The sequence below is a fragment of the Vidua macroura genome, chromosome 18 (genome assembly GCF_024509145.1).
Source record: "Vidua macroura isolate BioBank_ID:100142 chromosome 18, ASM2450914v1, whole genome shotgun sequence".
NCBI lineage: Eukaryota > Metazoa > Chordata > Aves > Passeriformes > Viduidae > Vidua > Vidua macroura.
Genome location: NC_071588.1, coordinates 4,512,739 through 4,540,689, shown reverse-complemented (window position 1 = coordinate 4,540,689; position 27,951 = coordinate 4,512,739). Strand labels below are relative to the sequence as shown.

The 27,951-nt window shown below is 57.4% G+C and overlaps 1 protein-coding gene across 1 annotated transcript; it reads right to left on the bottom strand.

Annotated features, from left to right (window-relative positions):
- Positions 1-752: 752 nt before the first annotated feature.
- Positions 753-27,951, bottom strand: FAM222A (family with sequence similarity 222 member A). Its single transcript, XM_053993915.1, has 3 exons — positions 27,888-27,951; positions 12,310-12,428; positions 753-2,027 (listed from the first exon to the last, which is right to left on the bottom strand). The coding sequence occupies exons 2-3, from the start codon at positions 12,389-12,391 to the stop codon at positions 823-825; spliced, it is 1,287 nt and encodes a 428-aa protein (XP_053849890.1). The 5' UTR covers positions 12,392-12,428; positions 27,888-27,951; the 3' UTR covers positions 753-822.

The window sequence follows — 27,951 nt, the reverse complement described above, 5'->3', positions numbered from 1 at the left end:
CCAAACCTCCTGGGTGAGTGGGAATAGGAGCCGTGGCCACTGTGGGGCCGGGCGAGGGGAGGAGGATGAGGAGGAAGAGGGGTGGGAGGAGACTCTGTAGCAGCCAACACGTAGATGTACAGCCTAGTCAACTAAAAAAAAAAAAAAAAATTAAAAAAAAACCAAAAAATCTGTTCAAGTTTTCAAGTGTTTTTCTTAAATAGCCTCCAGACTGTCCCCAGTTATTAGCTTTAATCAAAGCAGTGCAAGTTACGGACTTCAGCTACAGGTCAGGCGCCAGCTCCCTGCGGCCACGCACCGGCCACACGCCGGGCTGGGACCGGCCACCACTAGGCTGGCACTGGCCATCACGGAGCCTCCCAGCCTCTGCCGTGCCAGGACAGGCCACTGTGGAGCCTCCTGGACAGCTGCCAGGTCAGCACTGGCCACCACGGAGCCTCCCAGCCACACACTGGGCTGGGACCCACCCTGGAGCCTCCCGGCCGGCCACGACACCGGGCTCTGCCCCGCTCTGAGCACCACCAGCACAGCAGAGCCTCCCCTCCCTGGATAGCAGCAACTCGTAGCAATTCCCTGTTCACATTCGTGGAGATAAAATGATTTCTGAGCTATATAGACAAGCGGTCCTTCGGCCTCGGCTTCCAGCGGGTCGCGGGTGTGTCCAGTCTGGGGACCCCGGTGCAACGCCAGTGTCCCGGGAGCCCTTTCGGCAGCCGACCCCCCGTCCCCCTCCCTGTCCCCCCGCCCTCGCTGCCGCGGTCCGGTACCCACAGCTCGCGCCAAAGTCCTCGCCCTGGGTTTGGGAAGAGCAGCATCGGTCCCTTATCTGTAGACGGGCAGGCGGATGTGGGCGTGCTGGTGGTCCAAGAGCCTTGGCACAGACACGGTCTCGTAGCCCTTGCCCAGCATCTGCTCCTTGATGCAGGGCGGGTGGATGTCGTTGATGAGATACTCCAGGGACTGGAGGCTGCTGCTGAGGATGGAGGTATTGCAGAGGGTCTTGCTGGGCAGCCCCTCGGCCGGGGGCACCCCCAGCTCGCGGGGCCCGGCCCCCAGCTCCGGCGGGTTGTAACAGTCGCTGTTGGGGGTCACCAGGATGCTGTTCCAGGGGGGAGCGAAGTACTGCCCCACCGCGAAGTTGCCGTGCATGCAGTTCAAGGGGGACGAGCTCACCTTGTCGGCGGCGCCGCCCCCCAGGCCGTAGGGCCGCGAGGCGCCCGCGCACGTCTCGGGGGATTTGCTGAGAGCCCCCCCGCTGCCCCCGCTGTACATTCGCAGGTGCTGCTGCTGCTGCTTCTGCTGCCACACCAGGTAGTCCATGCCCTCGGGGTAAACGCCCGCCTTGGGTCCCAGGGCGGCGGCCGGGTTGGAGCCCAGCGCCAGCTCGGCGCCCTTGCGGCACTCGGGCAGGACGGTGCCGCCGTAGCCGGGGCCGAAGGCGCCGTGCTTGGCCGGGCTGGGGTGGGCGGCCACGACGGCCGGGCAGCCGGGCTGGGCACCCTGCGCCTGGCACTGCTGATTGATCTGGTAGATGATGCTCTGGATGGAGGGCAGGTTGGAGGGCGGCAGGGCCAAGCTCCTGCCCGCCAGCGGCAGCACCGAGGCCGCCACCGTCACGTTGGGGGGCACGGGACCCTCCAGCTGCTTCTGGCCGCCGTGGTAGCTCAGCTGCCCGGCGCAGGAGGGACCTTGAGCTAAAGTGCTTGAGGCGGGGTAGGGAGCGACGCCCACCTGGGCGGGCGAGAGCTTAGTCCGCTTCCCCTCCGAGTTCTTCACCACGCTTTTGCCGGAGGCTTTGACGATGGCCAGCAGCCCCTGGTAGCCGCCGGCGTGCAGGGGGTAGGGGCTGTACCGCTGCCCCGTGGTGTCGTAGCCGTTCACCGTCCGGTTAAGGTGCTTGTGCTGGGGGACCCTGATGTTGGTGGGGAAGATCTTGATGGTCAGCGGGCTGTTGGCCACCTTCTGTGCGTAGGCGTCCAGCTCGGCGGGGCTGGGGTAGCGCGGGGAATGCATGGGGGCCGTCTCGCCTGCGGGAGCAAAGCTTGGGGTGAATCCAGTGCCACCAGGATGAGGGGACCCAGCACCCCAGCACCGTCCTCCCCCGGCTGGATCCCACCCGCTCCCGGCAGAAACCAGGTCACGGCACCGAGCTGTCCCCTCCCGCTGACGGGAGTCACTTGTAAGTGGCCTAAAATAAACTCGGTGTGGAGAATGGAAATGTCACTTTACCCAACGGGGGAATCTTTCTCTGAGATTGGATTTAAACTACATTATACAAGCAATTTCATGGGTGCTTTGCGCTGCTACGAGAACCTCACCAAAAATGGAAAAGCATTGCATTTACCAGCCATAAATCAGCAGTTCCTATAATGAGCACAAAAATGTCACTTTTATGCAATTTTACAGATGAACAAAACTGGTGAAATTAACTGTGGTAACCTACTGGAGTCAGCAAAAGCCACTGCAGAAAAAAAATTATATATGTATATAGTTTTGTTCCTTTCAAACTCTTTCCTGAGCAAGTTTCTGCCATTCTGGTGTGAAAACTCATTTGTCGTTCCCATTATACTTTCATTTGGAGTTTATCTTGAGTATCCAATGAGCCACCAACTGTGAAAATGATTAAATCTACAAAATCTATCTAATAGATGGAATAAATTAGGTGTTTAAAATCTCCACACACACTCACACACACACACGCACGCAGGCACATGCACGTACACGTCGGCACATGGGAATGATGGTTGGTTCCCAGCTGGCTGCCAGAATTCCCAGCCCTACAAGGGATGTCTATGGCACACTGGGAATGCCAGACCTGGTGTCTGCCCAGAGGAAGGTTTTGCAAGGGACAGATGGAAAAATTGGGGGGTTTGGGGAGGCCCAGCCTTCCCAGGCAGTTCAGCCCCCCAGTAGTACCTGGAGCACTCTGCTCCCTGATGCCACCACGTCCTGGGTGGCAAAGCCACCACAGAAGAGCTGCACCTCTGGGTACAGTCCACATTCCCTATGAGGAGATTGCCTGTCCCAATCCCACTCTGAGTGACATTTCCGTGGCTGTGACACGCCCGGATGAACCAGGCACTGGTTAAAACCAGGATTCAGCGGGAGGGATGCACTGGAATCTGTGACTCTCCCCATCACCCCTGCTCCCAGCAGCAGAGGGGGGACACAGCAGCGAGGCTGTGGCTGCTCCCCATGCTCTCCATCAGGGCAGTAACAGCCTAGGCAGGACGCAGCGCCTGCGCCAGCCATTGCTCCCATTAAGCTGATGTTATGGGCTTTTTACAGGTGTCTTAAATAGACATTGTTATTAACGAGTGTATTAAGCCAATTAAAACCGGCGCCTTTGAGGAGGATTTAGAGGAGCTGTCGGAACACAGGAGGAACAGCACCAGCAGCTCCCTGCAGCAGGACACGTGAGGACGTGTGGCACCAGGACATCCCAGGCACTGAGCCTCCGGCCTCTGGGAAGCTCCTGCAGAGCCAGCAGGGCAGTGAGGGCACACTGAGGGGGGCATGGTGGGCTCTGCCGGGCATGGGCACCCCCCAAGTCAGTGGGTGCAGGGGGCTGACAACGGGACCCCTCTGCCCAGAGGCACGGCATGGAATGGCACAGCATGGAATGGCATGGCGCGGAACAGAACGGCACAGCACGCACATCTGCATTCCCCTTCATGCCAGCACCACTGTCCTTGGAGGTGGCAGCATCGTGAATACTCAATTAACATGACACTAATTAGCTGGTGACACTCACAGAATCCCTAATGAGCCCATTCCGTGGAAATGCTCCTTTCCGAGGAAAAAATAAAAAAAACCAAGGGGCTGCTGCAGGAGGGAGGGAAGGAGGTGGTGTCACCTGCGAGCACCGCGGTTCCCTGACGGGGATCACCAAAACCCTGTCCCCAGGCACTGGGGCTACAGGTGACCCTTTAGGGCTGGCCCTGTGCCACGGGACAAGCCCGGTGATCGGAGCCTGGCCGAGGGCATCGCCACCCGCCAGCCCCGGCGCGTGCCCGGAGCAGCCTTTGTCACCTCTTTGCTCCAGCTGCGTTGGATGTGACAAGCCACCAACTCGGTGTGTTGTCACATCTCAGGGTGACGCACCGCACCCCCGCCGGGAAAATTACAGAGAGCCGCTCTCCCGGCGGCTGCCGGCACGCCGGCGGCTGCGGCGCTGCCGCTCTCCGCAGTAATTACTGCTTTTCCAGAGGGCTGTAATTGCTGCAAGATGCAAACTCGCCTGAGCCACTGGCGGGCGCAGCCGGTCCCGACACGGCCACTCGCTGTTTGTCCTCCGTGTCCATCTCCTCCTGAACTTGGAGCATCCCCGGTGGATCCCTGGCTGCTGGCACAGCCATCACCACCTCTTGCCATCCCTAAACCCAGCCCAGCCCCTGCCAGCGACCGGCCCCTCCTCCCAGATGTTTCCCTGCCTCCCAGCTCCCTCCCTCACTGGCATTCCCATGGGATGCGTCCGGCACCCCCCTCTCCAGCTCCCCCTCCCTCCCTGACCTGCTCTATTTTTCCAGCCTGCACTCAATAACAGCTAAATAATTGAATCTGCTCAGCAGCCAAAGATTTGGTTTGAATTTTATTGGAATTTTAAATTGTTTTGTTTCTTCAGTATTTTATTACTGTAAATGGAAAATGCATCGCCCGCAGTAATAATCCGATGGCTTTTTATATTACTCTGAGCTTCTGCTTGGAGCATTATTGGAAAGCCAGGAAGCGAGGAGACCCCAGCTAATGGCAGCACGGGCTTATGAGATTACACCTCCAGCTAAACAACTTTTTACTTTAGCAAATTGGCCACCAAACCCAGTCCCAGACGTAAATCCCAGACCCCGCTGGGGCCGCGGTCCGGGATAAATCTCCAGTTTATGGAGCAGGGAGCTCTGGCCCTGCTGTGCCCGGAGAAGCAGGATGAGGCAAAATGTCCAAAAGGGACCAGGGATGGCTGCAGGAAGGGTGGGAGAGGCCCCTCCCAAAACCTCCTCAAATGTGCCCACCTGCTGCTGGCATCACTCACATCACCCACACCCCCAGCATTCCCCACACATCCAGCATTCCCTACATCTCCCAAATCCCCCACATTCACAGTATTCCTTGCATCCCCTGCATTCCAGTGATCCCTGGTGTCCCCAGGGACCCCCACACCATGCCCAGCTGCAGCCACAGCCCACAAGGTCTAGGAAAATAAAGGAAGATGGGAAGAAAGGAGGGAAGGGAAGCTAAGCAGGGTCTGCTTGGCTAAAGCAGTTGTGGGATCAAAATGGCACCAGGAAGGATGCCCAGGAGCAGGAAGGAGAGGAATGATGCTCAGGACCAGGAAAGATGCTCAGTTCTGGGAAGGATGTTCAGGATCAGGAGGAATGTTTGGATCCAGGAAGGACAGAGTGGATCCTCACTACTAGGAAGGATGTTTGGTACTGGGAAGGATGCTCTGGACCATGAAGGGCAGGATGGACACTCAGCACACAGAAGGAAGCTCCACTCTGCTCCCACAGCCCAGGTGCCTGTGTGACCCCCAGGCTGATACTGGAACAACATCCCTGCCTGGGTTCCCTCTTCCCTGGAGGAGGATGAGCACAGGCACCAGCAATTTGTGCCTTTAATTTCCACTCCATGAAACTGCACTGCCAGGCAGCTGCCCAGCTCTGGAAGGGGATGGGGAGCAGGATGTTTGGGTGCACAGAAGGAACAATTCGGGCATCAGCACCAGCAGCACCACAGCCCTGAGCAAGGACTCCTCAGGGAGAAGCCGAGTGGGAACGTGGCAGGACACGGCACCTCACTGGTTAACAGCAGCACAAGAGACACGTGCTGCTCCCTCCCTCCCCCCCATTCCTTCCGAGATAAGATGGGACAATCCTTATTTTTACACATCCAAGGCACTACAATATTTTGCAATAAATGAAAGAAGTAATCTCGGCAGGGAATCTTTATAAAGCTGCTGAAGGCGACGTGTGGCTGGAAGCTTCCCTGAGCAGGGGATGGGCCTTGCCTTCCCTGTGGTCCCAAAGGAAAAGGCTTTTCACCCCTTTTTCAGACAGGAAAAAATCTGCAATGGAGGGCTCGACCCCAAAAAGGCAGCTCAAAGAAAGTGTCTGGCCCAGCTCTGTCTTCACGTGGTCCCATTGCCACATTCCCCCTGGGAAGGGGCATTTTCCTGGAGCCCTGAGTATCCTACCCAACCTCACCCTCCCTGCTCATCCTCACCCTCCATCCCTGTCCTGCCCTGCCCCTCTTCCAGAATAGCACTGGCATTTCCAGCCCTGAGCTCCTGGTTTGTTCCTGCCTGGCCTCTCTGAGCCACCAGCGCAGAAGGGCAGCAATTAGGCAGGATTTTTAATTGGCACAGGGGCAGGAGGGGTGGGAAGGGGAGCGATGCCGGGCAGAGGCAGGAGCACACTGGGGACCTGAGGAGCCATGGCAATGGCTCTTATTAAAAAATAATAGTGCTGCAGTCTCTAAATGAATTAAATTCTGTGAGAGCAGAGAGCTTGTTCCCAGCTTTGGGACCTGGATCCCTGTTCCCCTTGCAGCAAGGCTATCCCAATGCCTTCAAAGCTTCAAAAAGCAACAAAAATCCCCTTTTTCTCTGCCTGCCACACTGGGAACAGATTTTTTAAAAGCTAAACCCTAAATATTTGCAAAACACTTGGAAGAAACCTCAATATTTGGAAAACACTTTGAAGAAAACAAACAAAAGCTGCTACATTTAACAAATCAAGACAGTCCTTCAAGTTTTGGGTCTGTGCCCCAAGTAGCAAAGCTGCCTGGCAGGATCTGGCTGCCCTGGAGGGCAGAGCCTGGCACAGCTGGCACACGGAGCCAGCCAAGGGCAGGGCAGATTCCAGGGGGTCCCTGACGGAGCTGGGGGGTGACTGGGGGATGCTGCCCTGCCCAGACCAGGGTGACCACCGGGCGGGCATGGGGGGTGCACGGGGAGAGCAGCCTCGTGGTTTTTGGGGGGGACCGCAGGCACCGTGCCCCCCGCTCCGGGCGCGTTGGGCGGCTGCCACATCCCCCGGCCCTCCCACCCCGCGTGAGCGGCGGTTTCTATGGTGACAGTGTCCCCAGGATGGGTGGCACAGAGGCCACCGCGCCGCCACCGATGCCGTGGGGGTCCCTGCCCGCCCTCCCCATCACTGCAGGGACAGCACCACCCCTGACCAGCACCCTGCGCTGTCCCCAAAACCGCTGCGTCCCCCCGGCAGAGCCCCCACTGCGGGACCCCCCGGCCCCGGCGTGGAGTGTCCCCGGTGCCAGGAGCTGAGACAAACCCGCCCCGGCTCCGGGGGCTTAAATTAAACCAACTACAGCAATAATAGCGGGAGAAATCCATCTGAATAACCGTAGGTGGCAAACCCCGCGCGGCAGCGCCAGAATCTGCAAAGACAACAAAATTCATGACAAAGCACAAAGGGAAGCGCCGGGCTCGCCGTCCCCAGATATTCATCCGTTAACACGTTCCCTTTTTAGGCTGACATGTCATTTCAGACGGGCCTTTCTTCCTCCCCTTTCTTCTCCCCCTCGTCGCGCGCGGCTCTGCCGAGGCGGCTGCTGAATTGGATCACCTCGGGGCGAGCACTTTATTATCTGCAGTCAAAGCGTCACCGCAAATACCCGTCTACACACACACGTGTCACTTCCCATTTGTCTCCTCCACGAGGTATTAGCCCGGCACAGGCACCGTGCTCTGTGCCACCACAGCCACCGTGCCACCGCGCGAGAATGCCCTGGTGCCACCCCAAAGCTGTCCTGATGCTGTCCCACTCTCAGCCCGGTGTCACCCCATTGCCACCCTGATGCTACCCCGGTGCCACCCTAACGCTGCCCTGATGCCACCCTCAAGTGCCACCTCAGCACCACCATGATGCTGCCACAATACTGCCCTAATGTCACCTACATGTCACCCAACACTGCCCAAGCACAGCCCTGAGACCACCCCAGCACAAGCACCACCCCGATGCCATCCCAGTGCTGTCCCAGTGCCACCTTTCAGAAGCCCTGATGCCATCCTGATGCCATTTCAGCACGGAGCCTCTGAGGGATCCTGGGACGAGGAGGAGACCCCACCACCTCCATTGGCCCTGCAGCTCATCCCAGCTGCCCCCAGCCCCTCTGCTCACTCATCCACAGCCAATTAATATTTGAATTAATTTAAGACACGGGTTCTGTACCTGCCAAGGGGAGCAGGGTGGGCACCTCCAAAGCAGGGTGCCCCATCCTGGGGTCTGCCAGTGCCCAGGAATCTGCTCTGTGGCCAAAGGACCATCACAATCCTGGGAAGTTTGGACACAAACCAAACCTCTTTGTGCGCTGCACCTTTACCAGCCAAGCCTACCCCAAATCCAGGGCTCTGACCTGGCAGGAGATGGGCACTGAGCAGCCCCACCTCACCCTCCATGCCCACACATGACCGATGGAAAAGTGTTTTTGCAGCAATTCCTGGCAGGGAAAGTGCAAGTCAACAGCACATTTTGGGCCCAGCAGTTAATTGAACTCCTTTATATGGCACGTATATAAATACACAGAACCATCATTAACCGATCCCTTCCAGAAACTGAAAATGAAAGAATTAATCTTACTTCACTCGTGTGTAACCCCTCATGAAATTAAAATGATATTTTATGGGTGTGTACAAAAGCAAAGCCTCGCTGCAGCCACTCTAATGAAAATGCCCTTGGAACAAGCAGAATTGGGTAAAGAGAGGCCATTAAATAGGACCTCATCCCGTGTGCAATTAACGGGTTTATCACTGATGAGAATCCCCACAGGTGCAGGGAGAGCTGTGGGTGACCTTGGAGCTGAGTCCTTGGCAGGGAGCCCTGGCCATCACCTCTCATTAGGGCCATCCCCTCGTTAGTGTTTAAATACCCAGATGGGCCCCGGGAGGGTTTGTGCCAGCCCCAAAGGGCCATTTATCACACTGTCCCCGTGGGGCTGAGGTGACAGCTCCCATGGGACCCCCAGCATGGAGGATGTGAATGGTGAAAGAATCCTCAGGCTGGTTTGGGCTGCAGGGACCTTAAAGCCCATCCAGTGACACCCCCTGCCATGGGCAGGGACACTTTCCACTATCTCAGGTTGTTCCAAGCCCTGTCCAGCCTGGCCTGGGACACTTCCAGGGATGGGGCAGCCACAGCTCTCTGGGCAATCTGTGTCAGGGCCTCGCCTCCCTCACAAGGAAGAATTTTTTCCCCAAATCCCTGTATGCCTTCCCTCTAGCAGTGTGAGGCCATTCCCACTCATCCTGCCATTCCACGGTCTTGTAAATAACCCCTCTCCATCTTTCTTGTAGGCCATGGAGGATGCTCACGAGGTTCACCTCTGTGAACTCCCCATGGCTCCCAGCCCCTTTAGGGGGACAAACCTCCTGCTCCCTGCCACACTCCCAGCCCCAGGCTGGCTGGAGGAGGGCACATGAAAGCAATATTTAATTAAATATCATCCACTGCTCCGTGACTGCTGAGAGTGGGAGCAGCAAAGAGTTTGGCCAAGCTGAGAGGGGCATTATTTGATTTATAATTTAAATAAAGCTCAGGATTCCTGTAATGCACCCCGGATAAAATCAAAACGGACCAGGCTGCTGGAGTTAATTGGACGTGATATTTTCCTGAGAATGCTGCTGCTCTGCAGGCTCCTGCTCCTCTGCTGGAGGAGGGAGGCACAGCCAGGGCTGGAAGGGCTCTGGCACCTTCCTGCATCCTCCTCAAGGCATGCCAGGCTGGTTCCTATGGAACAGCCTTGGGAATACTGCTGGCAACAGCAGCAAAGTCACTTGCAGCTCTATCAGGATGGATTTTGTGGGATGCTCTGGGCCCGCTGGGATGCAGCCACACCGATGTGGGGAGCACAGAGATGGGAGGACAACAATCAGCAGGAAAGGCCAGGGGCAGACCTGGGGGGTGAAGGCACCAGCAGCTCCCTGCACGGGCAGGAAAATGAGTCAGCTCACCTTTTACGTGAAATTAATACCAAAATTAATCAGCGGCGCGGGCAGGATAATAGGATTTCACAGTGGTGCCGGGCCAGACGGCCAATGTGCCGAGAGCCAGACTCATTTAATATCGACAGAAACAATGCCAGAGGACAGAAATAAGACCCATAAAGATAATTACTGAGATACTCAGGAGCAAATTAAGTAATCAGAGGCACTTCTAAATTGCGCCTGGTTTGAAGAGCGCGCTCTCCGTGCCGATTCCCCGCGCGGGCGCTCCGGCGGCGGCGGGAGCTTGGCCCCGTGCCGGCTCCCGGCCCCTCCACCGTGCTTCCCACAGGTGCCATAAATAAGGAAGGGAAAATTGTACTTCAAGCCAGATGCGTGGCCCTGGATGTCACCTGCAATTTAATTTGCGCTGGCAGGAGGCAGAGAGGAACGAGACGTGCCGGATTTGCCCATAATGAGCGGAAACATACGGGCAGCTAAACTTTGATTAAGGTGACCTGGCTGGTGGTAGCCAGTGGCGAGCACGGTGTGGGGGTCTGGGCAGGAGCTTGGCTGCTGCCACCCATCCCAGGGGACACAAGTCTCTTGGAGATCTCAGGTGAGTACGATCCTGCCTGAGGGATGGGGTGAGACCAGTCAAAAACTCTGTCTCCTTGGTACCCCACACTGCCAGGGTCTGGGGTGGGGTCAAACTCTGCCCTCATCCCACTGGCACAACTCCAGGACCACTGGGACCCTGGGGCTGGGACCCTCCCAGGACACAGGCAGCTGCATCCAGCAGGATACAGCTGTATCTGCATCTCTCACAGCCATGGCACCATATGAGACACCACATAAGGGCTCCTGCTTCCCAAACCTCCTTATTTCACTACCTGTGGCAGGATGGAAATGTAGAAACCACCAGGCCCCCCAGCAGGAAGGTGCCTCTGGGCTTTGTTCTATGAGCTGAGATGGTGCTTAGCTCTGAGCTGCATCCAGGGAATGCTGTGGGGACCAGCAGGTGTATCCAGACCTTAGGATCACAGCGAGCTCACACAGAGATTCCTGATGCTGACTGAACACTTCCAGTCTCCAGAAAACCCTGTCAGGCTCATCCTGCCCGTGGGTCTCAGACCATGTGGGCATGGCTGAGTTCATTATTCCATGGCAACGAGGTGCTCCACGAGCTGGACACCCCTCGCCAGCCCTGTGCCGCCGCGATGCTCAGGCGTGACGGATTACAAATAATTTTACAAGAGAAGCATCCTTTTTCCTTCCAGACACCAGTAAGGAGGAGACCTGGGAGGCACTGCATGCTCCAGGCACTGTGACACCTGGGTGCCCAAAACCCCACCTCTGGTCTGGGTGTCCTATTCTCTGTGCTGGTCATTGGGGAGCTTCACACAAACAATCATGGAATCCCGAATGGTTTGTGTTGGAAGTGACCTTGAAGATCACCCACTTCCCCCCCCCTCTGCCATGGGCACGCACACCTTCTCCTCCAAGCCCTGTCCAACATGGCCATGAACACTTCCAGGGATAAGTTTCAGGGATAAAAGAACTTCCAGGGATAAATAACCCTCCTGGCTGGCAGTGCAATGCTGAAGCAATGCTGGGGGTCCCCGGGGAGGCTGAGCATCGTCCAAAATCCACGCTCAGCTTGCCCAAACCCCATGCCCAGCTCACCTGGCTGCTCAGGGTGCCCAGGTAGATGGGAAAAAAAATGTCTACAGGAAAATCCAGCTCATTAAACAAACACCCGGGGGCTGTCACAGCCTAACAAGCAGAGCTTTAGCAGCTGATTTGTCTTCAGCCGGCAATGTTTAAAAATCCAACTGAGACCAGCAGAAAAATATCCACTCCCCTCTTTAAAACACACATTCATCACTTGAGAATCTTAATGCGTCTTTCCCAGCCGGGGAGGTCAAACACGCCTGCCTAAAGCAGGCTCATTAAATATACATTTAATCACGGTTTGGATTGAGAGACAAAGGCTGGGAGAGACAGGTGCTTTGCTGGAGTGACCTTTTGGATCCCATTTTAATGTAACTAGTTTACAGCTTATCTGAAAGGCCAGCTCCTGGGGAAGGCGAGCTGCAGCACAAATGGGGAAAGTAATTAGGGGGGGAAGGGCCGGGGAGGTTTGGGGGGCCGACTGCACCATCCTCTGCTGCCGCCACGCTTCCCAGGCAGCTCTGCAACATTTGCTGAAGTTGGACTTATCAACCACAGAACCCAATTTAATTTGCTTATCTTGGCTCCTTCCTCCCCCTCTCCTCCCCGCTTCTCCTGCTCTTTTTAATTATCGGTTAAATAAATGTCTTTTTCAATAAGGGAAACAGCATCAAAGCGGGCGCCCGCCCCCGGGCACTTACACTTGCGTGGCTCCAGCGTCTTGCTGGGGCAGGGGAGGTGCTGGGCTGGGGGGTTCTGGGTCCTCTGCAGGCAGGCCAGCATGGTCCGGGCTTCCCTGCGGGCGTTGCCGCCCCGTGACCTGTGAGAGAGGAGACACACGGTGAGGCAGGGACCTGCCACCTGCTGCCACCACCCCCTGCCACCACCCCCTGCCACCACCCCGGCGCCCACCCGGCAGGAGCTCCCCAGCACTCAGTGCCTTCGCTCCTCTGGAGATAAACAACTGACTCTGAAAGCCTGGAGCGAATAGGGATGTATATGAAATAAATATGAAGGTCTCAGCAGGTGATTTGCGCTTCCTGCAGAGCTTTCCGCCCTTCCCACCGGGAACGTGGCGGAGCCGCGGCGTCGCGGTAGTGCCAGACCGCTCCGCCGGCGTGCCAGCCGGTGCCTCCCGGCACGGAGTGACCCCGGCCAAGGCTGGGGAAAGACAGTGTTAACATCCCACTCGGGGTCCTGGGATCTGTCGCCAGCTCCCAGCTGGCATCAAAATCTGCTTGACAAAAGCTGGAGGGGTCAGGCCAAAGTCGTTGTCACCACAGTGCTGCTCATTGTACATCCTTCCCCAGCCGCTGCCAGGGCCCTGAGTTATAACCAGTTGCTGCTGACACCCTCCCACTGCTCCAGCTGGCGCAGGGAGTGATATTCCCACTCGGAGAGGGCAGGGAGACATGGGCAGGAGCAGCAGAAAAGCAGGCGTGGTGCTCATCAGCCAGCATTTCAGCTCCTGCGCTGTTGCTCTCTGGCTGAATGTTTATGGATGGCTGGGGGTCACAACTGGACATCATGGATGGGTGTCACTGCTGGGTGATATCACTCCATCTTCTCCGTTGTGGGGGAATCGTGACCACCTGCAGCCATCCGGGATGTTTCCCACATGTCCCAGTGCTGGCACCGGTGTGCAGGGGAGCGATGCGGTGGCCTCAGGCATGTGGTGGCCTCTGGCAGAGCCCGTGACCATCAGCACCAGGAAACAAAGCGTGGATTGATGCTCCCTGAGCTGTGCCTGGGGTTCTCCAAGCTCTGCTGGTTTAAATGTCACCCTTCAAAACACCTTCGTATCCACCATGGGCACACACAACGGGACCTGTGCTGCTCGCTCCTGCTCTGTGCCCTCCACCAGGCAGAGGGTGCCAGGCTCTGGGATAATCCCCAGGATGGGATCCACGCAGGGTGTCCATGCCTCAGCTGGACTCACCAGGCTCAGGGTCTCACCCTGACTCCCCCAGCAAACCAGGGACAAGGAGAGATTTGTCGGCAAAAGGTGTGAGGAAGAGGAGGAGGAGGAGGAGGAGGAGGAGGAGGGGAGGAAGTCATCTAATACTGAGCAGGTGTCTGGAGAACCCAAATTGTGCTGTTTTCTCCTAATAATGAAGTATTCATGAGTAAAAGCCTTTTTCACTACTTTCTTAAGATACTAATTTCACAACAAGCGCCTTGTTACCATGCAATTATTCCAATCGTGCATTTCTCCCAGATTCCATCTGTCCTCGCGCTCTCTAAATGAAAGACAATCATGTAACCACCTTTCATTATTCACTATTTTACTTTCAGCAAAGGTACCCTGAAAGAAATGATTTCCTCTGAAAGGGACTTTTATTCAGTTTCAAAACCAATTTTCTCCTATTACTGTCTTAAAAAAAAAAAGGAGGGGGGCAGGGAGGTGTTTTTATTTCATGCATTACATATCCTTTGTTAACGCAGCTCGCAGTAAAAGCAGCCGTATCCATTTTCTGGCTTCGATTTCTGGTAATTTTAAAATATGCCATTACAATCAGGCAGAAATTATACAATTTGAAAAGAGAATGAAGTGCTTCTTATTCAGAGCCTGAACACACTTGACTGCCAGGAGTTCTCCTCTCCCCACCGGGACTCGGGGTTCATTACGCAGCCCCGCTCCCGGCGCCTCGGCTCCCCCGGAATGTGCCCAGTGCCCGGATTTTCCATGATGGGAGCTGCCACCCCGACCTCATCCCCATCCCTGTCCCTGAAGGATGGCCCTGGATCAAAGCACCCACAGCCGTGCAGGAGACGGATGACAGCAGCGGCTCCTGCCGTACCTGAGCTTGAGCTCCACGGTGACCTCAGGGCTGGCGTCCCGCCGGGTGTCACCATCTGGCCGATTAGCGGCGGACGTCACCCGCTCCCTGCGCCGAGGCAGCTCCTCATGGGGACACTGACCCGTGTCCCTGGCAGACACAGGCGGCGTGGGCAGCTCGTGCCACTGCCGGATCCCCATCAGGTCCCCGCTGGTCCCTGGGGCACGTGGGGCTGAGAGCGAGGAGAAAGCACCCAGAGTGTCACCAAACCCATGTGCTGGCACAGGGAGGGTGCGAATGCAGCCTGTCACAGGAGCTGAGGGTCCAGCAGGTCCCTGGGGACACCCCCACAGTGGCACAGGTTGTCCCCAGCCCTGCTCTCTGACACGCACAGCCCAGCTCCCTCCTGGAGCAATCCCGACCCTGGGCTCGGATCATCACTGGCAGCAGGCGGGAGAGGCGCGGGAGCCGCACGCCAAACCGAATAAAGCCACTGATTAATTCAGACCCTGCTGCTGCCCCCATCTCCCGGCGTCTCGCAGCCCAGATGATTTTTCCGACAGCTACGCTGCGCCTCACCCCACCTTCACAGGCACGCTTGGAACCGGGAAGGCTCTGGTGCCACAACCCCAGAACAGCGTCCATCTGTCCATCCCGGCACCCCGCCGGGAGCCCCAAGCCCCAGAAGGCCCGTGGGCGAGCGGGTGGGCGCCTGGCACAATGGGCATCTGTGCCACGGTGGCATTTCGCTAATGCCGCTCCAAAAAGCCCCTGAATCAGCTGATGGGAATTGGGTGCGCTGGGCTGTCCAACGCTTAGCGCCGGCTTAGTTAGCTCCATCTGCATTTGAACTAATTCCAATCAGCAGGATCCGATTTAGTTCAAGCTGCTCTGGCTCTTTCGTGGCAGGGAAGGCAACACTCAGCAGTTTTGCTGGAACGCCCCGCGTTCGCACAGCCTCTACCCAGGCTGTGCACGTGGACCCACCATCATCCAGCACTGGGGCACAGGGCGAGTCCCACCAACAGCGAGGTCCTTGGGGACATCTGGAGCAAGATCCCCCAGGAGCCCCAAGCCCACACCCCTCAACTCTGGCATCATAGAATCACAGAATGTTTTGGGTTGGAAGGGACATTAAAGCCCATTCTGTCCTACTCCCTGCCACACACAGGGATGTCTTCCACTAAACCAGGTTGCTCCAAGCCCTGTGGAACCTGGCCTTGAACATTTCCAGGGATGGGGGAGCCACAACTCCATCCTTCCCGTCTCCCACCACTCCATCCCGCCCCAGACCCAGCTAATCCATCTCGACATCACACTATTTATAAGCCCAAGGTCTTTGTGACTTTAATAAAAAACACCACCCTCCATGTCTAAAGCCCCAGTGATGGGAGGGTTTGGCACCTCTTCTGACATCAGCAGCTGATAAGTCGGGCTTATCTCCTCCGAGAGCCCTGCGAAGGTCCCTCCCGCGAGATAAGGCCAGCGCAGCTGTCGATAGAGGCTTTTGCAGGCGAGGATTTAGATAAAAGAAAATGTGATGGGAGGGGGGAGAAAAGAAAAAAGGAACTTTTAAAGTCTCAGCCTGAAGTGGGTCTGTGTGGCTGCCGAGCTGTGGCAGGGGAGGGATGGTGAGGGACAAGGTCTTGGTCACCGTCCAGGCTGTGGTGGAACACATCCAGATCCTTCCCCGGGTGTTATCATGGTGCAATCCCATCAAAAGGGAGCTTTTGGGGTTAGGAGAGGAAAGGGGGGCAGGACCGGGGATGCTGCAAAGCTGTTTGAGTCATACCAAGGCCATGTCCCCCCTGGCTATCAAAAGCCAGCACTGCGTTTGGCACAAGGACAGAAGGTGAGGGGTGACTCTGGCTAGGAGAGGCACAGGAGGCTGCTGACACTGCCAGACAGACACACGGACAGCGTGGGACGAGGCCAAGGCTGGCAGCAACCAGAGAAGCAAAGCAAAAACCCTCACTGGCCCCTGGTGTGCAGAGTACACCCAAAGTACAACTGGGAACACCCCTGTCCCTCATCCCTTCACGGATGGAGGAGAATCCAACCACACCAGCAGGGAGCTCCCCTTCCTCAGAGCCCCGGGGACATTGGAGCTCCCTGTCACCACCCCCTGCCACTGCCACCACCACTGGTCCCACGGACACTGATTTCCCATCCGATGGCGAGGGTGAGGATGTGTCAGAGGAGGAAGGATTCCCCTCTGCACACAGTGGATGCCCACCCCATTGCAGCACGAGCGGGATTTTGGCTGGTGCTGCTACTTGGCACTGCCGTACCCATCTCCCACCCGGATTTAGGGGCGACACCACAGCTCAGCCCCACAAGAGGTGAGCATAGGAAGGTCACCCCATTGTGAACCACGGGGAGCATCAGGTAAAATAAAACCCAGTTTGTCACCGAAGATGCCGCCAGTCACCCCACGACCTTCCCTTGCCCGACCTTCCCTCATCCCGCCCGGTTAATCCACTCCCCTCCGCGTGCTCCAGCCCCGGGCCTTTCAGGGGGCCCTGTTAATAATTAAATGTTAATCTAAAAAGCAATTTTAGCTGCAGTGCTGCAGATCTGGTTAGAGATTACATTAGCATGTAAGAGTCAAGGGTAATTTTCTCTAACCCCTCTTGTGATCTTTAAAACCCGCAGATCTTAAAGCAACACCAGCTCCTCTGATTAAAATTGGAAGCTGGGGTTTGCGATGGATAATGATGCTGGAAGTGATTATTTTGCTGCTCAGGGTCTCGCTGGGATGTGGGGACTGTGGGGGGCTGGGGGAGAGACCCAGAGCAGCCAAGTGGCTTCTCCCAGCCCATGCTCTGTGGAAATGCTGGGAAGGTGCTGGGGCGAGCCCCGGACCAGAGCCTGGGGCAGAGCTGTGACACCCTGAGCATCCTCATTTCCCACTTTTTTGGGCTGCTGTGACACCAGGATGGCACAGAGCCCACCAGCCGTGGCACAGTTCCAGGGACAGAGTGGCACTGGACCAGGACCCTCACTGCTGGCATCCTGCAGCAGCATCTCATGTCTCTCCCATCCCACCCAGAGATGAGCTTTCTGCTCTTGTGGCAGCTCCAAGGAGAAACCCCTTGGACTGTTCAAGAAAGTCAACATAAAAAATACCCCAAAATAACCTTTTGCTCACAAGCTGAGTGAAAGGAACTGGGACAGGGCACAGCAAATGACCTCCTGAGCACTTCCAAAGACCCTAAGGAAGAAATAGGGTATCAGATGTGTCCGCAACGATGCAATTTAAAAAAACCCAACAATTCAAGTGCTGTTGAGCATTTGCAGACGTCCCTGTGCAGGACTCGGGCGGCCTGGTTAAATTTATGTGTCAGCTTTAAGGAGGCCTCTCATCAAATGAGCTATTTTGGGCAGAGATTAAAGATCTATTTTCGCTGCGAGCGGGAACAGCTCTCGAACAGGTTAATAATGATTCTGGAAAGCCAAGCGCCTCCAGCACCCCGGGGCGGGACCCAGAGCCCTGGGTGCTGTTGGGGGGGCTCCTGAGGCTCCCCAGGCCAGGAGGGGGTGGGGGATCACAGCGCAGCATCCCCCTGCCCTGCTGCCATCCTGCCGGGGAGGAAGGAACCCCGCGTGCTGCGGCGGGCGCCGAGCAGCCGTGGGTAATTGGAAGTGGCAGACGCTGGCACGGCGCTGCCGAGAAGGTCATTACGTGGGACTGGGAACAAAATGCCAGGAGCAAGAGGGGAGCGGCCCTGTTAGCAAAGGTCAGGGCCCCGCTTGGGTGCCGTCGGTGTTTTTGGCAGGGCTCAGCCCTGGCTGCGTGCACCGAGGTCCCAGCAGGGCCAGCGCACAGCGGGCGGGCAGGATCTGCCAGGTCCTGCCAGACATGTACAGACGTGGCCCCTCGGATGTGGCACCAGCTCCTCAAAGCAAAACCCCACTGATCCGACACAGTCGTGCCGTGCCTTCCTCCTGCACGCGGATTGGCAACAGGAGGTGGGGGGAGCTGGCCCTCACGGATGCTCGGGACACTCACGGGCTTTAGTCCCAGCTCTAGCATAGACCTGGGATCAACCGGCAGAAAAGCCAAGTGGCTCCATGCAGCAGCAACTAAAAGCACTCTGGACCCCAACAAGCCAGGAGCCAACTCCAGCACGGGCAACCACACCATGGGCACTCGCAGCATCCACATCTCCAGCTGAGACCAACAAACTCAGCAGTGCAGAGAGCAAAGCTCCCCATCACAGCTCCTGCACCATCCTGGCTCGCTCCTGCCTCATGCCAGGGGTTTGATTGTCCCCTGCAGTGACAGTCCCTGTGCTCCCACGGCCATAGTGCCCCGTCCAGCTGCCCCACACTCGGCAGCCGGGTGCGCTCCACTCCGTAATTACAGCCCCAAGTGCCGGAGCTGTGAAAGAATCTGACGAAGGAATCCAGGGTAGATCGCGCTGCTGAAATTACTATAATCAAAGGCTTTCACAAAGGCTTCAAATGCAACCAATTACCCTGAAAGGCGAGGCAAGAAAGAAAACAAATTAACATGTTTGCACAGAGCCTGAGCGCAGCGCACACATCGCCCCGCGCCGCCCTCGACCCCGGCCGGCCGCTGCTCTCCATCCCTGGTCCTGTTCCCCATCCGTGGCTACCCTCTCCTCATCCCTGGCTACCAGCTCCCCATCCCCACGGCTGGGCCCTTATCCACATCCTGCTCCGCTCGCAGCTGCACACAAAGGGGCTCTGTGCCCGTCCCTCACCCCGCAGCCGCCCACTGCCCCGCCGGCACACAAAAGCCCTGCCTGTGCCACGGCCGGCTCCGGCGCAGGCTCAGGGGCTTGCCAGGGTGGCCTGGGGAAACCTCCCTCGCTCCCTCCTCCTCCCCCAGCGCTGGAGGGGTCCCCAGGCCAAGAGAGGAGTGGGGGGGTCCTCAAAAGCACTCATTGAGCACAGCTCTGTGTTGCCCACCAACAGCTGGGGAAGCTTCTCACAGCAAGGACCCCTCACCCTCCCCTCCTTACGTTCCACTTCATCTGCGCTGCTGGTCTGAGGGAAAAAAAGGGGGGAAAAAAAAATCAACTTCTTCCTTTTAATATTTAACGCGAGTCCATCACCCTCAGTCTATTTGGTAACACAAAGCTCTGGAGATTTAAACCCTTCTCACCCGGAGAGATGGAAATGAATGGTGCTCTTTAATGAGCTGGTTCAGCAGAAAAGATAGATTTCCAAGATTACTGTAGGAATTCTTATAATTGATGTGTACTTTTGTAACAAGGATTATACCACCATCCGGCCAAGTAATTCCGGCTCTTCCCCCCCTTCTCCCAAGCTCACCCTGCTTTTGGGGTTCCCTGGGGAGAGGGACCTGGCTGTGTCCTCGTGGGAAGAAAGCAACTCGGGAGGGGGAGGAAGAAAAAGACAAAGAAAAATTAAACAGGTTTTTCTTATTGAGTCGTAGACAACCTAACGCAGCCACTGAATGGGAAAATAAGGCATCTCTCCAGATTTCTCTATTTGTTTTACAAATCCCTACTTTCCCCACCGATCAGGAGGCCGGATGAGCCGCTGAATGCCGAGTAATTAAAAGGAACAGAGAACAATACTCAGCGCTGCCGAAGAACACGGAGTTTCCCTCAGATGTTTATAGGAATTGTATGAAAATGTACCAGGCGGGATGGGGAGAGCTGACAGCCGGGATTGGGAGCAGCCGGGATCGGAGCTGGCTGCCTCCCCCGCCTGATTGGCATTAATTGTGCGCGTTTGCAAAGCAGAACGGAAAGTCTGACACGAGCTGCGAGCCAACATTTCTTTCTAATAGTCTTAATGATTACGACGAGAGCTGATGATCATCGCGGGGTGTTAATAACCCGGAGAGCGGCTCCAGGTGGGGATAAGCAGGGATGTCCCAGCCCAGCTCCCACGGGTGGGCTGGGGTGGGCTGGGATGAGCTCAATGGTCCACACCACTGCCTGTCAGGTTGTACAACTCTGACAAGGGGACAGGAAGGACACGGAGGGGACAGAAAGGACATGGCGGGGACAGCAACCTCCTGCTCCATCCATCCCCGGGCTCTGCCCCATCGGAAGGGTGGTTGCAGGGTGGGCAACATCTGGAGGGAGAATGTCACCCACACTGAGCCCCCTGTGCAGCAGGAGTGTCCACAGGCTGAGGGAAGCACTGGGCCACCCTGCTCCCACAGGTGCCCCAAACCAGCTGCCACAGCCCCAGCTGCCCTGGGGAGCGAGGAGAGAGACTGCAAATACCCCCACCGAACAGCAGAGCCCGTCATTAACAGCTGATTAATGAAACCCGAGTTTCCCCGACTCTTTACAAGGCTATTTTTCCAGATGCCCTTGAGTTTCACTGCTGCAGAGGCGAGCGGGAGCTGGGTGGGATCGGGGACAAGCACGGGCTGCTCTGACCACGGCAGAGACAGAGGCAGACGTGCACAAAAACCCGACCCGGCCAGGTTTACACGGGAGGAAAAATCGATGGCCATCGATCTGCAATACAAAGGGACCGCGGCGCTGGCAGACGGCAGGCGGCTGCCATCTGACCGGGGCTGTGCAGGGGACACGGCTCGGGGTCACCCTCCGTGGGACACACCCGGAGCACAGCCAGCAGCACCGATGGCCACCCCACCTGCAGCACGTCCCTGCGGGCAGCACGGACAGGCCATGTGCCACAAAGCCTCGCAGCAGCACATCCACGGTGCGTGGGTGGCCCTTGGCCGTGTCCTTGCCGGGACACGGCTGTCACCTGCTCAGCCTCCCCCAGCTGGATGGAGAGATGGCCTCAGCCCAGCTCCGAGCTGTTTGATTTGTTTTATCATCTGCCCTGGCCAACAGATCACTCAGCTTTGGGCTTTCTGAGCTCACTCATTATTGTTCCCTGATGAAAAGAAATCGAGACTTGGTCCCTTTCTTCTTTCCCCCTCTATTTCCAAAAAAAAAAAAAAGTCCGTAAAGAAGAGCTATAAAAATGGCTTGTTATCTCACCTAGCGAGGCTCGGGCTGTATGTTATTGCTAATTGGGTATAACATCCTTGTCTTGTTCTGCTCTCTGAAGCTAAATCAAGAAAGCACCACTGCTGCGAACTAATTATATCTCTGGACTGCAGACTCCAGCTTGTCTTCCCCTTTATTGAGTTAAAAAATGGTCACTAACCTTAATCTCTCATATTCCCAAGAATTAGGGCTGCTGGAAACCCACCACTTCCACCTGCATCCTGCTCTGCACTGGGAAGACAGAGGACATGGCCTGATGAAGGGTTTGGGCTGCTCTGGGACACAGCCCTGAGCCAGGTCCCAGAGCTGCCCACCCCTGTGGCATCCTGTGGCACTGTGGCAATCACAGACACTGCTCAGGCCCCTGTGCCATGGAGACTTTCTCACACACAGCTCGGAGCCTTCCTGTGCTGCAAACACTCAAAGCCTGGCCATCTCTCCTCCTTATACAAGACCTTAACCTTCTTTCAGTGGGATGTTTCTAAAATCTGTCCCCTGCTCAGCATTGCCAGGCTTGGCAGATGTGGGCAGATGTGAAGACGGGGGTCACATGTGCAGAAACCAAGGGGAACTGCTGCTCCAGTTCATCCATATCAGCTCCCAGTCCCAGCCCAGGATGAACCCCCATGAAACTGTTAAAGCTGCTGCTCATCCTTGGGTCCCTCACAGGAGCAGGGACACTGCAGCCACCCAGCTGTGCCACTGCACGTGGCTATGGATGAATCTCTCTGGTTACTGGCACAGCTGCACCCTCTGGCACTGCAGCCATGGCACAGACCGCAGGAGAGAGGACAACCAGAGCCACAAAAGACACTGAGATGAGCAGTGGACCACACAGGACAGCCCTGTCCCTCCTTGTCCCAGCGACTCCCTCAGCACCAGCAACTTGGGGTCAGAAATACCAGCAGTGATGTGAGGCTGTGGGACAGGAACTGGAGCAGTGACACCAAGCTCAGCATCCTACCTGGCTCCATCCCCCTGCCCTGCTCCATCCCCCTGCCGGGCTCCATCCCCCTGCCCACGGGCACCCACCCGTGCAGATGGTGTTACTTTCCAAAGGCAAAGTCAAACTCCAGTTCTCCCTGAGAGCCAAGAGCATCCCTTAAAAAAATGGATACTTCCCTGACTATTAATTAACCTGAACCACTTAAAACTGCCTTCAATTTGTCAGGTTTAACTGCCAGCTCTTCTCGGTAAATCAAGCGTCGCGTGCAGATGGAGGCTGCGTGTGCGAGGCGGCGGCGAAGGAGGAGGCGGGGAGCACGGGGAGAGGGGCACCCTGTGCCACGCTCACCATCCTGTCCCCTGAGAGTCCTGGCCATGATATTCACACCCCACAATTAGCCAGGGCACGGTATTAAACACACCAGGCAGGCAGGAGCAGGCAGGGCAGCCAGTGGGGCTCGGAGCACCCCACACCGCAGCCTTCCCGTCTCCCCCCACGGCGCCCTTGTCGTGCAGCCAAGGCTGAATTGGAAAGCAATATGAATATTTATCTCTGACAGTGAAATCTCCCCGCTGCAGGGTATTAAGGCTTTATTAGTGTGTGGTTACCAGCCACACTAAGCCAGCCCCCGCTCTTGCCTGGAGCGCAGAGAGATGACCTACAAGAGGCAGATGGCAAAGCCTTGGAGAGCCCCCGACGCAGGGACGTGTCTCCTCAAAAAGGGACTGCACATCCCAGTCCCACGCAGGGAGACAGAGCCAAGGTCCCCTGACCAAAGCCCCCCTCCTCACCCAGCACCAGCCCCTCCAAAACACCTCCCCAGGCTGAGGCCGTCCCCTCGCCCCCGCAGCGCTCAGCGAGGCGCGCCTCTCACCGTTTTGGGTTAAAACGCTGATGTATTCTCTCTTTAGCAAAAGGAGTCCCAGGGGCTATAAAAACTCCCAGCAGGCTCCTGTCAGTCTCAGGTCATTAACTTTCTTTCATTGGGAGTTTGTTTACAGCCAGCCATAAATAGCGGCGCCCGCGCCGCTCGCTCGCCAGCGGGACAGGCTGGGATGGGATGGGATAAGATGGGATGGGGCTGCCTGTGCAGGGGGACCCCGCACCCCAGGCTCCAAGGTGTGGGGTCCAGCACTCGCTCTCCTCTATCAACGTTTCCCTGCACCCCATCCTGCTCAGAACGGCGGCACCATGTGCTACGGAGCCACCTCAGCCCTGCAAATTGATGGGGTCACCTTGTGCGCGGCCTGAGGGAGCTGCAACGTGCCTGCGGCTCAGTCCTGGCCTTTCCTGGAGGAGGAGGAGGAGGAAGGAGGCAGCAGGCTGGGGCTGTCCCCGTGGGTGACCTGCTCTGAGTCCTGCCCCACACTCTCAGGCAGCCCAGCCCCTGCGCCTGTCACAAGCACCAACCTCAGTTCAGGACCTCTGCGTGTTTGAGGTGACCCAGTCCCAGAGCCCAGAGCCATAGGGGGACCCCAAATCTCACCACTGCCTGCACCTCAGAGCTGTGCTTTTCCAATAGCACAGATAGAAACATGAAATCGAGCGTGCCACTGGCACGGCTAGCCTGGCATTCCTGCCAGGTTGTTTCCCACACATGGCTCCTCTGCACCCGAACACACAAGGGACAATCTCAGAGCACCCACAGCCCAGACAGATACCCCTGGCCCTGCCAATGGCCCTAATAGGGGGAGCTTACACTGGACTCATGCCTCAGCAGCTCCAGCGAGCCACCTTGCTGGGATCCTGCTGGATGCAGGTGCCCAGGGCTGGCACAGGTGCTCGGGAGCTTTATTTGCCATGGCTGTGTGAACTCATCCCACGTGAACCCAGCTGAAGCTTCTGTGGTTCCACAGGTACCCCCAGACAGCATTTCCACAGCTACTCCCTGCATGGGGGGCTGAACAAGGACCTCAGGCTGTCCCCTCACTGGCACAGCCAGCTCCGTGTGCCACCCCCATCAGCCCCACGCAGGCACAGATGGCAGGAGTGGGGACTCGGTGGCACAGCCCCCCTATGCCTCATCCCAGGCTGCAGAGGGGGGTCCTGGGGATCCAGCTGGCTCTGGCAGCAGCCAGGAGCCCACCTCGTGTTGTATTTCACGGGTTGGTTGCAGGACCAGCCCACGGAGCAGCACCACAACAGTCTGTGCACTGGGCTGAGGGATTAAACCCCAAACTCACACACGGCGACTTGTGCTCTTCCATCCATCCCTGGGCGAGCAGGGACTTGCCAAAAATCCCAGCCTCATCCCTGCCGGTGCCCTGCATCTACGGAAAGATCTGTATTTTAACCCATATACTCGCCCAACCTGTAATCAGAGCAACACAAATAGCCCCTGCTTCCCATGTAAATTAAAAACACCCATTAGGCAGATTTCAAAAGATGTCAGTAGGCTTATAATTATACACGACATCCTTCCGAGATAAAAGCGATTACCGGGGATGCAAATCACTTAGCAACCAATCAGTGCCCCCAGAGTGCGGAGCACTGACCAGCCATCCATTTTCGCCTCGTCCTTTTATTCCCTGCATCGAGCAAATACAAACACAGATAAAGAGAGGCACAATAGCTCTTGACACGCAAATAGGTTAACATAATAAAGCCAGCTTTAGCCGGCTCACTCGAGGGAGAAAAGCAATTCTCAGGCAAGCAGGAGGTAATAAAACAGGGCTTTTGTGTTCCTGGCTCCCATTCTCACCCCTGCGCCAGCTTTGCTGCATTAGCTGATAGGCATCGTGGTTTGATTGAATTACCTTTCATGAATATTAGCTTTTTGAGGAATGCGCAGGCAGAAGAGAAAGAAGAAATGTCTTATTTTTGCATGCATGCGCCTGCTGCAGACGGACATGCGGCGGCACAGATGCCGGCAGGGGCCGGGAGAGGGGTCCCGGCAGGTGCAGCCCCCGGCCCACCCCGCCAGCTGCAGCATCCCCAGCCTTGGGGGGGGGGGGGGTCACACACACACTGCCTCCATCCCAGGATGAGACACCACCAGCAAAGGACCTTACCCAGGGACACACATCCTGCTGTCCCCACACGGAGCCGTAGGGACAGGAGGCTTCTGCCATCACCCTCCATGCTCAGGACCCCGCATCCCTACCCGTGGTACCCCGACAGCCGGAGGGGGCTGGGCTGGGCTGGGCTGGCTCCCGGCACACATTCCCGAGCCCACCGCTCCCCGTGCCGCAGGATCACGCCGGAGAGGGAGCGGGGCTGCCCGGCTCCACCGCAGATTTTTCCCTCACAAGTTGAGGCCACGCAGGAAACCCGCTCCAGGCAAAAATTAACTCCGCCGCCTGGCAGGGATGCAAACGCCCGGCGCTAATGCCGCACGCACGGCAGGGAGCGCGGGGACAGCTCCGGGACGGCGGCGGGCACGGGGCACCCGGCTCGGGGGCACCACCCCCGTGGGGTCGTGGGACCGGGAGACCCTCGGTCCCAGAGCCAGAGCCCTTCCCCGGGCAGGGCAGCAGCATGCAATTAAAAACCAGCCCCAGGAGGGAAGGGGCTCTTCTGCAGCCCGCTCAGGAATGGACGAATTTCAGGCTTAAAACAACCAGAGGGGCTAAAAAACTAAGGTGACGTGGCCTCAGCAGCCTGGCAGCAGCCACTCATGTCGTCCTTCCATGGGCTTCCCTGCTCTAGCCTGAGGGCAAATATTCGCACCGAGATATTGCAATTTTTAACGACACGCTTGGCTGAAGCAGGGCCCAGCTCACAGCCGGCGCTGCTCCGGCATCAAGAACGTGCCCTACTGGTACCGACCCTCAAACCAGCAGGAAAGCTGTTCCTGAAGCTGGGAAAACAAGCCCTGCTCCCAGGGAATGGCTTTCCCTTCCCCTGCTCTGCACACAAGGTAAGCAGAAGGCACCGCGGCAAAAGCTTCCCTCTCCTTCCACCACGGCTTCGAGGCCGCCAGACCCGACCGCAACCGGCTCACACCGCGGCTCCCCAATCCACTCCTCAAAGTTTTTATGGATCCTTCATAAGAAAAATCCCCCGCAGAATGCCAGGTGCCCTCTGCCAGACACATTTCCCACCTCACCCCCCAGCACCACAGCCTGGGTGTGAGAGCTTTGCCGGCCAGGGTCCCACCAGAGCGACGGCCACGTGTGAGGCCACTGACCAGCGACATGTGCCCGGCACACCGGGCAGTCAAACCCCACCACAGGGGCATGAGGAGGGGTGAAACTGCCAAATCCCACTAAATTATCCCGTAGAACGACGCTGGACGCTGCTTGTTGAGAGAGGGGCCACGTGGCTCTGTCCCCATGCCTGCAGAGCCCCATGGCCACTCTGCCCTCCATGAAAGCTCCTCACCCAGCCGGACAAGCTGCCTGCAGCCAGAGCATCCCGAGCAGGAGGAAGCACATATAAATATAAATATATATATATATATATATATACACACATAAATACGTATCAAAAACCTCCCTACGGAGATCCCGACAACCAGAGCCGGGCAAACCACCACTGCCCAATGCCAATGAATTCATCCCTTGGCAAACACCAAGCACGGCTGGAAAACTTTGCCACTGCCTCTCCTCGGAAATACCCCGCAGGGCCGGAGCCGAGCCCCGGCTGTAGCCGTGCCCTGCAGCGAGCTGTGCCGTGCCGCCGCCGGCTCGCTGCGTCCAGGCCCTGCCTCTCCAGCCATTAAATCTCCACGATGTGACGGCTCTCCCCGGAGCTGGATTGGGACGCTGGGGGCTCAGCTGCTGGCACGGGCAACACCTCATTTCTGCCGGGGACCGAGCCGGAGAGGCGGCACAGCTCGCTCGTCCCCGGCTGGAGCCGGCGGCCGCCCCGGTGGATGCCCAGCCGTGCTGCCCAGGAGCTCTCGGGCACCACGATGCCTCGTCCCCGGTGAATCGTATTCCCAGCGCCGATGGTCCAGAAGACACCACAGGGATGCTGCCTCCGCAGCGGAGCTTTTTCCAGAGGGGATTTTCCCCGGCAGAGCCTCCTGACCCGGCGGAGGCAGCCAGGGAGACGGGTGTTAAATAAACCATCGCTGGGTGGGTCCTTCTTCCCTCTCCTTTGTGACCGGCGGGATCCACACCAGGCGCGGGGTCCATGGCGGGGTCCTGCTTCGCCACCACCCGCTCCGGTGTCGCGGTGGGATCGGGCGCTTTCCTGCCCGGGACGGAGGAGAAAAACATTTTTTTTTTTTTTTTTCCCAGGCGAAAAGGGGCAGAAAAGGGTCGCAGCAAAGGTGGCAGCTCTCGGTCGGCTCCCGCTGGAAGTGTCTCAGCTTTCCTCCTGGAGGCACCCGTGGATATTTTATTTCCACTTATGAGTCAGGCGACCCAAAAAGCCATTTAAAAAATCAAAAATCGGATGGAAAAAAAAAAAGAAAAAAAAAAACCCAAAAAACCAAAAGTTGTTCCCGTTCCTCTCCGGTAGCGACGGGCGAGCCGGGCCCCGGCGGCGACAGCTCCGCGGGCACCACCGTGCACCGCGCTGCGGCGGCACCGCCTGCGCTGCGCTCCGGGAGCCGGCGGAGCCCCCCGGTCCCCGCGCCCCCGCCCGGTAACCCCCCCCGACCTCCCCGGTGCCCGGACCCCCGTTACCGTCAGAGCTGGATCCGGGCCGGCTGCGGGCTCTGCGTTGCGGGGCGCGCCGGGCCGCCCCCCC